The sequence below is a fragment of the Monodelphis domestica genome, chromosome 4, assembly GCF_027887165.1.
Source record: "Monodelphis domestica isolate mMonDom1 chromosome 4, mMonDom1.pri, whole genome shotgun sequence".
Classification (NCBI taxonomy): Eukaryota; Metazoa; Chordata; class Mammalia; order Didelphimorphia; family Didelphidae; genus Monodelphis; species Monodelphis domestica.
The window spans coordinates 219,423,061-219,439,862 of NC_077230.1; the positions used below are offsets into that span (position 1 = coordinate 219,423,061).

The following is a 16,802-nucleotide window of genomic DNA, read 5'->3' on the forward strand; positions in this document are numbered from 1 at the left end:
ATACTAAAGAATCATCTATTTACTAACAACCTAAGTTCTATGAATTTATTAACATTTATTGCTATACACTTATGATATCTTTCCTAATAAGCCTGCAGTAACCACATTAAATGCCCCTGGACTCCATTTATTAACAAAGCAAAACATCTACCCCATTAGCTAACATGTTGCATACCAGACAATACTTGATAAATTGTGTGTCACACGACAGTTTAGTCATGTTCTAACTTCACAAAATTAAATATTTAGAAACCTTATTGTGAATCATATGAAGAGCACTCATAGTTATATTTAATTGATCCATTTATTATGAAATGTAGCCATTTTGATGGACATAGGCTACATTATAAAGTATGATGAAAACCTAAGTCTATGGCATTCTTTTAAGCTATCATTTAAAATATATTTTAAAAAATGTATTATAATATCAAAAGGTTCACTAAGAGCATGCTAACTTGGAAGGCCAAAAAGACCTGTACCTTTATATTGTGTCTTAAATAAATTATTTAGAACTCTGTTTAAAATGTGAGCAACACATTCTTACAGCTAGCTAGGCATGATGGGTGCTTATCACATTTCAACTTTTTTTTTTGTACGGTAGGTTATGGCTTGCTGACAGGATCATCAGACTAATTCATCATAAAAATGACCTATCATATTTTGAATTTATTTTAAAAATTACTTGCTAAAGGTTCTTTCCTTCACTTAAATAGAAGCTGTCATAAAGTGAAGAAAGCTTCAATCCAGGTGAGCTGAAATTACTGCACTAACTTACTTTAATACTTAACTGTCTATGAAACTATTTTTTAGAGAAGGTGCATCCTTAAAACTCCCTACATCTTTTCATCTAAAATACAGAAAATATTTAAGTCATGTGTTCTGGTTGATTTTTATTAAATTACTGGAATGTGATTAATTAAATCAAATTGTGATAGCAAAAGTTACCATATTTAGGAAGCCTATTTTGGTATTCAAAGTCATTAAGTACAGAGAAAAATAAAATATATACCAAATTATAGAAAACACATGAATACTGGTTAATTGAATGGAATTTAATAGTTGTATTTTCATGACACTTTCTAAACATTTGAAAGAATGATTTCCTGTTCAAATGTAAGAAAATACTATTAAATATGATCATTATGACATTGCTTGACCTAGTACATAAAAATAGTTGGTAATTAATAATCAAAATTCAAAAGAGCATTTTCCCCCCATAAAAGTATCTGGAGTATTATTGTCCATAGTCTTAAAAATCAATTGTCTTATTTTCAGATGTAAACGATGCCCTTAAAATTAATTAAGTCTGCTAGCTCAAAAGGGTGCATAATATTTTTATCTTTTTTTTATGGCTCACGGAGACTATCTTGTGGAGCCAACATTGATTTTACTTAAATCAGCTCTGGGGCAAAACAATCCCTATGTAGCTAAACGAATAAATTAGGAAGTATAATTTTTCCTCTAGATCTTTGACAGAAATAGAATAGAAATATTGAAAATATTGCTTTATGCCAAGGGTAGCAATAATCCCAATGCAGCAGAAATTTACCGAGGTAGATATGTCCAAGTATTAATAACCAAGACTTTTAATAGTCATTTTCCAAAGAGAGGGACACATTAGGTTGAAAGGCAGAAAAATGCATATACTTAAGAAAAGATGCAGCTACATACAACATTAGAAAGTTAAAGGGTAGCTTTTTAGTGGAATGGCATTGTCAGGATTTTAAGTATTAGAATGAAGATTTAGTTCTAAGAAAATAAAAACTTATTTTTTAAACCAAAATGTAGTGACTAAATTTACTTTTTGGCATAAATGTAATTTTATGAAGCAGAAAAGGTTATTAAATTGTAGAGCTCTAACAAATATTAACTATTTAAAAAAATTCCAAATTCTTAATGTTCAAGAACCATACCTATTCATAAGAGTTTTGCTCCCTTTACTTATTATTAACTTCTTTGATTTGGTACAAATGTTGAAATATATTCCAAATACCTTGAAAAGTTCCTTAAAGTTCTAATGAATGTATTTCAAATTATTTTTTGTCCTTTAAACTGAAGTGGTTTCTTTGAAGCACAAAGAATAATTTGTAGCAATACTTTATATATTAATTTAACCTTTCCTTCATATACAATTCATAGTTTCTGAATCATATTAGGACTAAGAATGAGGATTAGTAGTTAGTCCCTTTAACTTAAAATTATATATGTATACATATATATATATATAATATGGTCATTTTTATTATGACTTGTAATGAAAAAGGCACTGCTACTTAAAATAAAGCTAACACATTGATCTGTAAAATAGTTAAAGTTGCTTTCTGATACCCTGGGATATGGTACATCATTTATAAAATGCAAAATTACAGAAATTAAGTATGACAATTTTCCAACAAATACTCTGCTGACTTTTTTTTTAAGATTTGTTTTGTTACTTTTTTGTGTGCATTCATGAATTTTCAAAGTTTCTCAGTCCTTTTAAAATTTATACAGTTGGAGGAAAAAAGTATTATATTACTCTCATAAAACTGAATGAAAATAATAATGAATCCATGGAAATATTTGGGTTTTTCCAGATAATACCGTCCCTGATATATATTTAAAATAACAGCACAATTGTTTAAGAAATTAGAAAATACTTCAAATGTAAAATATTTTTGGAATACAATTACTATTGGACCTCTATAATTTACAATATTTTCAGAACCTACATGCCTTGGTAAATACTGAATAAGTTTGAATTGTGAAAAAGGACTAAAACTTATCCTGAAAATACCAGACAAATGGAATAAATATACTGTTTCATGATATTTTGAATAAGGCTCTAATATCAGAACACAAGACTTTCTACATAGGATATTGTTTTCACAAATAATTACAGTAAAGGAAAACATGTACACAGAGATGGAGTGGCTTCAGGATGTGCCAAAATATGCTCTAACATTCCTTATATTGCTAAATTTTAGTGTTCAACTAAAGTATATTAATCCCAAAACATTAAGGTGACATCCCCAACAAATTATACATATCAATAGACAGTTTATCATCCTATGAGAAAAGGGGTAATAACAGAAAGAAGATAAAAAACTGTCCTAAATTACAATAATTGGGCAATCATCTTTTGGAATTTTTGTTTTATAAAAATAACAAATAACTTTTTGTATGGAATCTTTATTCCTAACTCAACAAAAGTGCAAAAATGCTTTAGGTCTTAAGAGTGGACAGAAAATTATAATATAGTTGAGAATGTCTGATTCAGCACATAATGCAATATAATTCCATTAAGTGCTAGATTGAATTTTAAATAAAACAATTTCAACAATACTAATTTATATAACTATTTTTGCTATACTGCCAAATCTTTAAGAACTCAATTTCCTTTAAGAGGAAGATAATATTTTCTCTAAGGACAGCTGATGAGAAGTACCTAAATTGATGTAAAAAAAATTTTTTAAGTCATTTTGACATTTAAAAAAAATAATTCTTCCATACCATATTAATAGATGATCCTGACTTCTATTTTAAAAAGATTAAATACAGAATTCAGTGTTTTTTTAAATTCAAGGCTTATTTATTTTTTTTAAACTAGAAGCCTCACAAACTAAGACATGAAAGCAAAGAACGGTGGCTGAGTTACTTTGAATAAATATAAATTCTCTCTCAATATTATATATATATATGTGTATATATATATATATATAAAGTGAATGTTTAAACCTGCAGAGATACCAGGAAACACTTATATTTCATATATCAATGACAAGAGGATGAGTAATAAATATGCATATATTATTAACCATATTTTAAGAATAATGTCAGATTTGGCCATGGAATATAGAAGAAAACAAATGGTCCTTACCTGACAGACTACTAAAATTCTTAATATAAATTATTTAAAACATGTATTTGATAAGAATTCAAATTACAAATGGAAAGTATTAGGCATTTTAGCAAAAATATTTAAAATATATTAGATAAAACATATATAAAAACTAAATACAGTGAAACTGAAATAAAACGAGAATGAGTAAACATTTTCTATATCAAGTTATGGCCTTCTTGAGCCTTGCCTATCTTACAAACAGTTTGTCTTAACTGCTTTAATATATTTTACATACACTATAGATGTATCTATACAATGTAAAACATCTGGAGAAAAAACTGGGAAATTTAATCTAGATGTTTCTAAAGTATCTGGATGTTGGAGTCATGTAGACAAAATATCCAGATGACTGAATTTTCACTTTTTAGCCTAGACATGTGCTGTCTTTAGCTATAGCTTCTGTTATCCTTATCAGATAAGTCTGTTACCATAAATGTGTATGAATTAATAAAGGAAACCATGATTTTTATCCTGCACCTCTAATGTTCTGAGGGATGAACTGCAAGATTCCTTTTATTCCCTTTACAAAAAGCAAAGACACTTTTAACTTAGGCATATTCATTAAACTCAGTACCAAACCACATATTCAGCTAGTAACTATGTAGTGTTTGGTATAATAGTTAGCCAAGTTTTTACTTAACAGAATCAGTAGAAGAAGGTGGAGTAAGAATTGAATCTTCTGCTCTGAATTCTTTCCTAGGATGAAAGTGAGGGCTTCGGGTATATCGAGGTTTCAGTCCCACAGATGAAGTTTGAGAAAAGCTTCTTCTCACAGAATGTAACCTTGGTTCCTATCATGATATTAAAAATACATATAAGGCTTTTTCCAGTCTATGCAGGTTAGAACAATATAATTTGTATTTAATGAACTCAAAAATGAAAAGTGAACATTTTACATATTGTCTTTGGGAGGAGCAGGAAGTGAGTGGATGCCCTTTGACTTTATTGGTATGATCAGAGTTTTCCTGTAGAAACTATCTTTACCAATATAGAACAACAAGCCATTTCCAAGTAATATGTTCATGATCATACAGGCTAGTATGTCAGAGGCAGAACTTGAATCTGGGGTTTCCTTCTTCCAGGACCTTTCATTCACCATACCATCCTGCATGTCATTTTATGTGATATATATGAGTTAAATTAGATTACTTAGAAAAAACTATCTATTATTTCAGACCATCTGAGTAATGAGTTAGTATAGTGATGTACAATATGTAACCTAAATGATAGGCTTTAAAATTTATTTGCCCCTATTGAGGGCTGGCACAGATAATTCTTTGCTTAGAAACCCAGAAGAAAAGGCAAGCTTTGGATAGTGACTATATACTAAATAGATGATAAATAGAAGAGAAAGGGACCTATGTGTCTAGAAATAAAAGCAGACATTCTGAAATCCAATAATTTGCCCAGGCTATTACCGCTTTTCTGAGATCAGGTATTTGTGAACCCCAAAAGGCAAAAGGGTCCAATATATTCTATATTTCTTAAAGGTCAAGAAAACTATTTAAGTGGTACCTTAGTAAAAGCAACTTCCAAAACGCTAGGGAATATGCAATAGTAATTTATAAAATGATATTTTGGGAAGGCTTTTAGAAATTAAAATAATTCTAAAAATGATTCATTTATGTTTAATGAAAATTGATATAGTAGAGGGTATAGAATATGTTATTTAAATTAGGGCAAAAGTAAAGTAACAAAGTAATTTATCTGTTGAAAAAGACATTGGTTGATTGCAAAAACTGATTTCTAGCATTTTTGCAAAGAAATGATTGTATGGACATTGTTGAAATTGTCTGTCATGTGTTAACTGTGTTCAGTAACTTTAAAAGGTTTCAGCAAAAGACCACAAAAGTAATGATTGCTTTATTCTGGAGTACCTATTAGGCACAAATGACTTTCTGTCCAAAAAGGTTTGCAAATTATGTAGTTTGATGGAAAACCCCATTCATGTATCAGGACTACATAGCAGTTTTTTTTTTTTAAACCCTTACCTTCCATCTTGGAGTCAATACTGTGTATTGGCTCCAAGGCAGAAGAATGGTAAGGGCTAGGCAATGGGGGTCAAGTGACTTGCCCAGGGTCACATAGCTGGGAAGTGTCTGAAGCCAGATTTGAACCTAGGACCTCCCATCTCTAGGGCTAGCTCTCAATCCACTGAGATACCCAGCTGCCCTCTACATAGCAGTTTTTAACCAGAAAAGATGCACATTTAAAGAAATCTATGTTTATACTGGTTATCTAACCAAAATAAGTTTTAGATATTAAATGGATTTGTTTTATAAAATTTAAAAATTTTCCATGAAAAATTGCCAGAGTTCTATTAAAATGAACACTACACAATAATGGTCAACCATACACTTCAGAGTTGTGAGAAATGTATTACAATTTTATGTTGATAATAAAAATTATTTTAGTGCTGTTTTTCTCAATGCCATGTCTTCTAAAACAATTTTCACGGAGTTGAATTTAATAATGTCAAGAAGGATAATTTACCAAATGTGGTGGTTAGGAACTATAATAATAATTATTAATATGTCATAAGGCAACAATTATAAGCAATTATTATAACTTAAAAGAAAATAATCTTCTCTCACAATTTCAAATTCTATGGCTCTCAAAAGTCAGATAAATAACAATGCTGCTAGCTTCTCAATAAGGAGACTAGAAAAAGAAGATGAAAAAATCCCACTTAAAGAGGTGTGCTATGTATGTGTACACAAGTATATATGTATGTGCCTTCAGAAATGGAAGGGATATGTAACTGTGGCACATCTTCAAATATGGAAAAGAATTAAAAGGTAGACATAAGGAAACAGTCTAAAAAAGGCTTTTCATTTTTAGGAGAGGGAAAAATCTGAATATTTCTATAGGAATAAAGAGATATCAGAAGTTTTCATAGCCAGTTGTCCTTATACGTTGTTTTGTATTAGAAGATTGATATTAGTAAGATTTCAGCAGAATTTTTTAGTACATTCATTTTAATTCAACATTGCTAACCATTTACTGTGCACTGTGTGAGCTTACATTTTATGAGGAAGGGAAATTCTGCATATAGCCAAGTACGCATACTATAAATACAAAGCGAACAACTTAATGGCCAACCCTAGAAACAATTCTCTCCCCTTTACTCTAACTGTGGATACTGGTATCCATTATTAAAGGCAATAATCACTTGCTAATTACATTAATTCAGCTTCCTCCATTTTTATATATTTTTGAATCTTTCGATTATTTCAGTAATATCCCTTTAGTTATGAAATTTTCAAATGTTCTTATGCTGATGGTTACCACCACTTTCTAATACTTAAGAGATGAGAATATTCTCATGACTTGGTGAATTAGTCCTTGATGGTAACAAAAATGAAATCCTAACATACTATTTTTCTAAGGTTTTTTTAACCACTTATATAGGGCCTCACTATATCCAAGCCAATTTAAGTCAGCAGTATGATCATGGTCTTCAGTAGGAAAAACTTATCTTCCAAAATAAGTTGATAGTCTTTTGTATTCTTTTCCCTTGTCAGGACAAATCTGAAGTATTGTGTTGACTTTAGGATGGACATACATAAACTGGAAAGTTTCTATAGTGGGGCAAGAAGGATGATGGACTTTAAATCTCTGCCATATAGGGATAAGAATTTGGGATGTTTATTAGCCTGAAGAAGACAGGATTCAGGTGGTACATGTTAAATAACTTTAAGTATATGAAAGATTGTCATGTATGATTAGGAATAAGATTGTCTGGCCAAGGTAAGAACAAGAAACAATAGGTAGAAGGTATAAAAAGGCAAATTTAGGCCGGATAACAGAAAAACGTTCCTAACAGTGAGTGTCTCCATAGTAGATTGGGCTGCCTCAAGTTCTCACTTATGAGAGGTTTCTTGTGCAGAGTGGACAATTACTTGCTGGGTGTGGCCCAATGGGGATTCTTTTTTGGGAATGAGTTGGATCACGTGGCTGTTGAGGTCTTCTTCCAACTCTAAACATTTATGACTATATTTATTACAATACAAGCAGAAGACCTAGGTGCTGCCTCTGAAAAATATGAGGTAGGTGATCTTGGGCAAGTCTCTCACCCATTCAGGGACCTCAGGCAACTCTTTCAGACTCTTATAAGTTGAAAAGCAGGTTTGGATCTGCACTGGTAGATGGAGTTTCCTCATCTGGAGTTCCTTAAACCTATCAAAATATTGGTCTAGTTTTAAAAAAAGGTATAGAATAGTACAAAGAATGTTGGAGTATGAAGACACGAAAACTCAGATTACCAGGCAAATGGGTGGTCCAGTGGATAGAGTGCTGGGCCAGGAGTTAGTAGGAAGACCCAAGTTTAGATGTGGCCTCAGATAGTTATTTAGTTTTGTGATCTTGAACAAGTCTCTTAACCTCTGCCTACCCGTTCCAACTATAAAATGGGGATGAGAGCAGCTACCTCCCAGGGTTGTTTGGAGAATCAAATGAGATAATTTGAAAACACTTAGCATAGTACCTGTTACATAGTAGGAGCTTAATAAATGCTTGTACCTTTCCTGGGTATTGGTTTTGAGTTTGATACATAACATATCTAACTTTAAACAAACCATATAGTCTGTGTTAAATGGGGATATCTACTCCACCTGCCTATCTTGAAAACTATTGTAAAAAAATCAAAAGAACTAATGTCTACAAAGGTAATAGAATGCAAGAAACACAATTGTTTAACTGTCTTGTAATAATATAGTAGGTCATACTATAATAGTTTAGTCAGTTTTTGAAGCATAAAATTAAAGAAGAATAAACAACACTAAGACAATTATATTATAGCCTTTAAGGACTTAATTCTTTTATCATGAACAGGAAAACTGATTTTGGATACTTATACACCAAATTTAATCACATTCATTGAATAAACATTTATAAAATATATCTTATGTGCTTGACTATGCTAAAGAACATCAAAGATTTAATATGCACAATTTTTATCCACAAGAAGCCTAGGTTATACTAGATGAGAGAGAAATGAATACATGTATAGTGAGGGTTGTAGTACATTAGAGAATGTTGAGCCTACACTTTGACCACTTTCAGGGATAGGGCTCAGTACTCTATGGAGGATGTATTCCAGTCCAATTTCTGTTAAATATGAATAGAACAAAAAAACCTGATGTGATTAATGCATAAGAGAAACATAAGACCAAGTTCTAGAAAAGATGAAGTGATTATTTCTGCCTGGAGGTCAAGGAAACAAAGGAAAGTTTCACAGGGTGGTATTTTAATTGGACTTCGAAGGATGGGTAAGATTTTAATAGGTAGAGATGGAGGGGTAAAAGGAGGGACATTCCAGATACAAGTACAGGCAAGTTTGGAGGCAAGAAAAATATATTATGTGGTTTGACTAGAGCATAAGGTATGTGAAGGGCAGGTTATTTTAAAATAATATAGGTGGGAACCAAACCAGTTGTAGAGCCTAGAAAGTCAAGTTAAGGAATTTATATTTTATTTACTAGGCTATGAGAAATCTCCAAGGCAAGTGTATTTTGTGTATTAGGAAGATTAATCTGGAAACAAAGTGGTGTACTAGGTTTGGAGTCCAGAAGAGGTGGGGTGAAATCCTATACTTACTTCCTGTGTAATCCTACATGAATGACTTTTCCTCTCTGAGCTTTCCTCATTTGTAAAGTGAGGATGATATGAGCAACTACCTCACCAGCTAGGTTCTAATGAAGGAAGAAGCTTTTCAAGCGTTAAATCTAAGTGGTAAAAAAGATACCCTACACTTGGAGTCAGAGGACCTTTAGATTTGGATATTTGGCTCTGCAACTTACAATGTGTGTAACAAATCCCTTTACTTCCTTGGGCTTCAGTTTACTCATGTGTAAAATGAAGGTGTTGAATTAGATGACTTTATAAGTTTAGTTCTAAATCTTTGAGAGAAACAGGGAGAAAAGTTAGGAAACTACTAGATTACTCTAGACTAAAATACTGAGCAGTTGGAATGGAAAAGAAGGGAGATAAGTGACAAGAATTATTAGGTAGGACTGACAAGATCTGGTGACTGTATATGTTGGGGTGGAAGACAAAGAAAGAATAAAGATGGCTCCAAGTTTTTGAGCCTGACTGGAAAAATAGTTGAGTGAGTTGTATAGGCAGATTTACCAAGATCTTGAAATTAATTACATTTGTAGAATGGATATTTTTATCTTTTTCCTAATACCAACAGGTAGGTTTTATGCCTGGTCAAATGGAAATGTTTTAATAAACAACCTAGATATATTTCCACATTACCCATTAATGCCTTGTATAATGCCTTGGACCTAATAGGTACTCAATAGACATTTACTGAATGAATAAAATGAATAAAAAAGTTAGTACAACTTCTAGAGGTCTTTGTAGCTTTTATATTATACCTATCTACCTTTTCTATCTCAAGTGATTATTAATAAACCTTATGAAAATAATAATGGGTAGATATATTAATTCTAAATACAACATAGCTTAACTGCCGAATTCCTAGGCCTCCTCTGTGCAATCAAATAACCCTTTGTTCCATTTTGATATTGCACTTCAATTGTGATATACTAGGAGCATAAAGCAGATGTTAGAACATCATATGCAAATACATTTCCAATTATGAAGGGATTTCCTGACATGTGAGAAGGGGAGGAGGGAAACTTTTGACTTGAAGAGATTTCAGGAAACTATTACATAGTTATGAATCACAGCAGGTTATAGTAGGATGTTTTCAGAGTTATATTGATGAATTAGTTCCTTACTACACCCAGTGCCATGCTGAGAAATACTTCAGATTCTTTTCACTGATTAGATGACACATGGATCCTATGAAAGCTTAATCCAATTCCTTATTGAGAATTTTACTAAGATTTGGAACCACTTTTGTACATTACAATGTGAGAAAAACCCTGCATAATGAGTGCACTTCTGATTTCTAATATAGACAATTTACATGAAAAGAATTTATTCTAATCTCTTATTGACATCACTATTTTTCCAGTCAGGCTCAAAAACTTGGAGCCATCTTTATTCTTTCTTTGTCTTCCACCCCAACATATACAGTCACCAGATCTTGTCAGTACTACCTAATAATTCCCTTCTTTTCCATTCCAATTGCTACCATTCTATTCCAGGTTCTCAGTATTTTAGTCTAGAGTAATCTAGTAGTTTCCTAACCTTTCTCCCTGTTTCTTTCAAAGATTTAGAACTAGACTTATAAAGTTATCTAATTCAACATAACATATTCTAATCCCTTGTTGATATAACTGCCCAGAATAAAAACTGAAGTTTTGAAGTTCACATGCCTCACAAACATAGGAAGCCCGTGAAATTCTGATACACTGATTACTCATGTGAATTTATTAATTGGCTATTGAAACATTTTGTAAAGGAAATTGACTGACTTATATAGGTTTTTTTCTTTTGTAGTTTAACCTCAGGGCCTCTAAACTCATACTTCCTATCACAGAAAACTTCATAGGTGCTTCTCTGCTAAAATATTAAAGTAATATTAATTACAGCTTTTGGGGCCATTTTTATCTGGAAATTTAGTCTTGTTTAATTTTTGTCTCTTGGCCCTAGCATTTAGCATGATGCCTGGCATATAACAAATATTTGTTGACTGACTGTTGTGTGGCATAATTTATAGCACTCATCTCTGAAGACCTAGGTAGAGGTTCTGAACAAGTGAAGAGGCCCAGAAGAAAAGGTCTGGGCATTAAGAGGTCAGCATCTAGGATGGAATTCTGAATAATAATTACAAACCACCAGATGAGAAAAATGGAGTAAAAATAATGTGATTCAAGAGTATTTTATGTAACTCCAGTTTAAAACTGGTCTCAAGAATTGGATTCTTAATGAAAAGAATGGCTTCAAAGAAATTGGGAAAGCTTGTGTGGGATGATGTAGAATGAAGTGAGCAGAACTAGAATAATTTATATAGTAAAAACACTGTGAAAAGAATTTTGTCTTGACAGACAAAGGCACTAGTCACCTGGAATGTATACACATTGGTATAAATGGGGTACAAAAAAAGGGCAGTGGAGTGGCAGCTAAGTGGTACAGTAAATAGAGTGCTAGGCCTAGAGTTGGGAGGATCTGGGTTCAAATTTGCCCTCAGATACTTAACTGTGTGACGCTGGGCAAGTCACTTAACCCCATTTATCTAGTTCTCATCTTTCTGACTCAGTTGTTACTAAGAGAGTTAAAAAAAAAAAGACAGTGGGGAAATGCCAAAGAAATTTTACAGTCAGCTAAAAAGGATATGTGAATTGTTCCATTTCCCTCTCTCCCTCCTTTATCACATGGCTTTGCTGATTTCAAAGGTAGAGCTAGTACAATAAATTAATGTATACTGGTATAGGGCTCTAATCATTAGGTTCTATGGGAAACAGAATTTTAAGTTTTAAACAACCAAGACATGCATTTTTAGAAAATTATCCCTCTATAAACTTGTGACTGCTCAAAACGAGTAATGATGGGTAGACAACTAGCAAAGAAGCACTTCTAAACCATCATGCAGGAGAATAAAAGGTTAGAGAACATGTACATTTTATCCAGTGACGTTCAGTCTAACAAGAGAAAACTAATACTCTATTTTTATTTTTCTAATACCAATTTGAATACATTAATATGCTTGTTAGTATTTACTGCTCTCCTCTCTTTCATGCATTTTAGAATGAGGTGGATCAGAGCAGTATGAAGTTGAATAATATTAAAGCATAAAGACTACTATTGGGTTGTCCTCCTGAGATTGGTGCATTTAAATAAAAAGGAATGTGGGAAAAATGACACCTAAATATATGAAGAAAAAAATGCCACTCCTTCCATTAACCTACAGGAGTTATCCAAAATATCAGCCATGATTAAAACAATGGCTTCTGAAAGGTGAAGAGGAAGGTAATAGGTAAACCTTTTCTGAGATTCTGGTCCCTGGGATGTGGGTCCTAGAAACAGGTGCTAGAAACAGGTGGAGGTCAAAGTTAGAAAAGAAAACCTGCATTTGAAAGGATAGGGAACCATTGGTATTTTTTTTAAACCCTTACCTTCCATCTTGGAATCAATACTATGTATTGGTTCCAAGGCAGAAGAGTGGTAAGGGCTAGGCAATGGGAGTCAAGTGACTTGCCCAGGGTCACACAGCTGAGAAGTGTCTGAGGTCAGATTTGAACCCAGGACCTCCCATCTCTAGGCCTGGTTCTCAATCCACTGAGCCACCTAGCTGCCCCCCATTGGTATTTTTAAAACACAGAATGGTTATTAGGTCACCCCCCCCCATAAATGGACAGTAGGGATACTAATACCCCAATTTAAGATAAATTTGAATCACACCAAAAGGATATTCTTAAGCTAGAGAAAAGGACCTTACTTGCCATTTCATTTCATAAATCTGGATCAATATGAAATAAGAATGTATGAACAATTTCACAAACAGTGTTACTGGGAGGTAAAAAGGGGGAAGCAAAAAATAAATGATTGTCAAGGAATCCAACATAGGTCAAGGTCCTAAAGGCTAAAGTTATAATCTTATCTCAAAAATATGTATTTAAAAAATTTCACCCAGGAAAGATGAAATCTTTGAGGTAAAAGCATCTAGTTATATTTGGTCCAAAAGAGAAAGTATAAATCAAGTCAACTAAAGAAAAATTTATTAAGCAATTAACTATATATATGCAGCAAAATAGGAACTAAGTTGATTAAAAAATTAGTTCCTGTCCTCTTTTAAAAATTACATTCCACTGAGCATGTATGTGTATAAATGACACATAGTTAAATGTAACAAATGGTATATCAAAAGAGGATCAAAGAAGATACTTAGATAAAAACTCCAGAAAAGTTGAGAACACTTATCTGTAGAGAAAGAGGAGTTTGATAAATATTCATGGAAGAACTTTAAAGGATAAGGTGGATTCTGAAAGGAGGAGAGAAGAATGCATTCTAGATGTGAGGAATAGCCTAAGTAATTACAAAGGGGATAGAAAGTATGTCAAGTTTGGAGAACAGTTGGTTAGTTTGATTAGAAAATAGTGTGTAAAAAGGAACAATGTGAAATAAGACTGTCAAGTAGGAACTTTGTTCTTGGGATGTTTTCAGGCTACTATTTTTACTAGTGAAATACTATATTTTAGGCAATGTTAGGGACATCATTTTGTTTTTTCTTTTTAACTTCAGTGCTTGAAACATTGATAAGTGAAACTAATGCCAAATCTGAACTTTCTGAAGTACATTTTACTTGCGTAATAAGAGTGAAGGTCCTTTGGATGTTGGGGTTGGATAGATTTTTGTTATACAATATTGATTCTTGACTATTGACCAGTCTTCCAAAAGATACTGATTTTATGTTGTCCAACTCCTAGGTTTATTAGTCTTTTCTTTGTAGATCTGACATGGCAAAATTCAATGAGCATGAATTATTTTATTATATACAAGTTAAACACATACAGTATAGCATTGACCTCAATTTTGCATTTGTTCCCATTTGCCTCTGGGGATTAGAATTAGAATTTAATAGTTTTCTAAAGGTGATCAAGGTGATCATTGATCACCAGTCATCACCTCAGCATTTTTTTTCTCATCCTTTGGAGCATGAGAGACTATAAGGTTTGAGGGATTATAGTCAAAGTAGACCAAACTGTAGGATTACTTATGTATTACTTAATGACTTAAGCCCAAAACTTCCCTCAAACCCCTCATACACATACACATCTTCTGCCATTTATTATAGATTTTGGAGACCGTGTCACATTATCTTTTATACCTTCTGCCTACTGGATTTCTCTTGCCTTACAAGAAGTAAGAACAAAAGAAAGAAAAATTAGCATTTTAGTTCTTTGAATTCCATTTTTTTACTTCATGTTTTTCCATTTCTTGCTTCTGTTTAGGTACAAACTTCTTGGTGTAGCACTTAAGACCCTTCACAGTCTGGCAATAGGTATCTTTACTTAGCACAGTGCTTTGGACAAAACAGAGGCTTAACAAATGTTTGTTAAATAGAACACAGTCTATATCTGTCTCTGTAAAGCTTTATTTTTAAGAAAGATACATAAAAATATCCATGTAACTAATATATGAAAAACTATGAACTATGTTTTGTAGAAAAGAAAAAAATTAGAATATTGCTAAACATAATTGGAAGAAATCTGGAATTGCCATTTATTGCTAGTAGAGAAAATAACAGATAGAATAATAGGATGATAAAATCTGAGATGGGGCTAGTTCAATTTGAATAAATGCTATATAGTCAATAAAGCAAAAAACAAAAGTAGTGTGTAGTATGAGATAGTTTCAATACCTGAATGGTACCATAGCTTCTAATTAGAGAGAAGTATGAAGGGATGTAAGCTGTCTTTTTAGGTAGTTGTTCATAGGGATACCAATACTATTAAATGAGAAGCATCCAAATATAAAAATGCTATGTATGTGTGTATATTTTTTAAGGGCAGAACTAGCCAAAGGTAAAACTATCATAAAAATGTTTCTTAAGGAAGATATCAGAATTCAATGCAAAGAGAACTGGGGATATTTAAAAGGATTCCCTAAATTTGGATTTTGCTTCTTTTCAGATAGAGGCAAAATGGGAAACCACAATTGCAAGAAGGTTACATAAGCAGCCACCTTTGACAAACACTGGAGATGTTTTTAAAAATAGGAACAAACAATGCTGAAAGTCAAGCAGTTCCAATTCATCTTCCTGTTACCCAAGCACTATTCCTTTCACTTTTGTGGATGGATAAAATTCTGTAGATTGTGAGGAAAAAATTAAGTACATACATGAGGGAAGCAAATGTAGAAACATTGACATCTCCATAAATGGTTTTTTCTCTAGTTAGGGAGAATACTTCATAGATATAATCCTTAAGCATATAAACATATATCCATAAAGAAGTATGTGAATATAATGATTTCTTGTGTGGTATACTGAAACCAGTTTCATTACTCTAAAATTAAGATAACTTAAAAGCATAGAATGCATAGTCCTATTGTGGAAGAATATTCTGATTGATATCCTCACTTATGGTCTGAATATATTTCACTGATAACTCATGGAATAAATTATACTATGTACTAAATTATGCTTCTCATTTCAATTTACCCATTCTTATTTTACCAGGGCCATTAAAAAGAGCAAGGTCTTGAAGGTATTCTAAAACATAAATTAGTCTATCCAACAAACTAAACATTACAGCAACAATAACTATTATGAATTATTAATAACATTCTTGAAAACCATTATAATTAAATCAGGTTCTATCAGAAGGTTCTGCCAAAGAAAAGGGAATATTCTCTTCATAAACTTGTGATTTTAGTTGATATAGTAAAATTATTACCATTATAATACATATAAAATTATTTTTAGAAAACATTCATGAAGTGATTTAGAAAATTTGCCTATAGGCATTCATTAAATATTTACTTAATTATTGACTGATTAAGTCATGATCATCTGAATAAAAGACAATGTAAATTCAGAAGTTGGCAGATATCTTAATACATTTGTTCATTGTTTTTCAGAATGAGTTCTTTTTTCTACTTTTGAAAATTTTCTACAGAAAATATACTAAATAAATGAAAAATAAAACAAGTTTCTTACAGTATCTGTAATGAGGAATTCTCCAAATTTGTCTCCTCCACAGATTCACACTCACCCTCCCTCCAATCCATCTGTCTTCTGAGGTAATATGGTTCTGGACTGGCAAGCTAAGGGATGGAGAAGGTAGGCTGACATGCTCCAATATTTGCAGGTGCTGTACACAAATGTTGAAGTCTTGGTCGGCTTCTCAAATTAAAGATAGCTTTTAAAATCTATGAATGTATCCATGTAGGACACTCATATAGGTATTAATAATGATTATCAATATCTCTGATGCACATCATCAATAAATATTTGTGTCCAAGTAATATATGGCAGCATCATGCCTACTTAGTGCTTTCC

The 16,802-nt window shown here is 32.2% G+C and overlaps 1 protein-coding gene across 5 annotated transcripts in view; it reads right to left on the reverse strand.

Moving 5' to 3' along the window:
* Positions 1–1,624: 1,624 nt before the first annotated feature.
* Positions 1,625–16,802, reverse strand: part of BOLL (boule homolog, RNA binding protein) — a 79,938-nt gene continuing 64,760 nt past the window's right edge. For 2 of the 5 annotated variants that reach the window (XM_007494567.3, XM_007494568.3), the window contains exon 11: positions 1,625–4,674. In XM_007494567.3, the coding sequence (XP_007494629.1) occupies positions 4,516–4,674 (159 nt within the window). In that variant the 3' untranslated portion in view covers positions 1,625–4,515. Of the gene's footprint in view, positions 4,675–16,460; positions 16,568–16,802 lie in introns of those variants that run through there. The other 3 variants (XM_007494569.3, XR_001630071.2, XR_467793.3) reach the window with 3 other exon arrangements.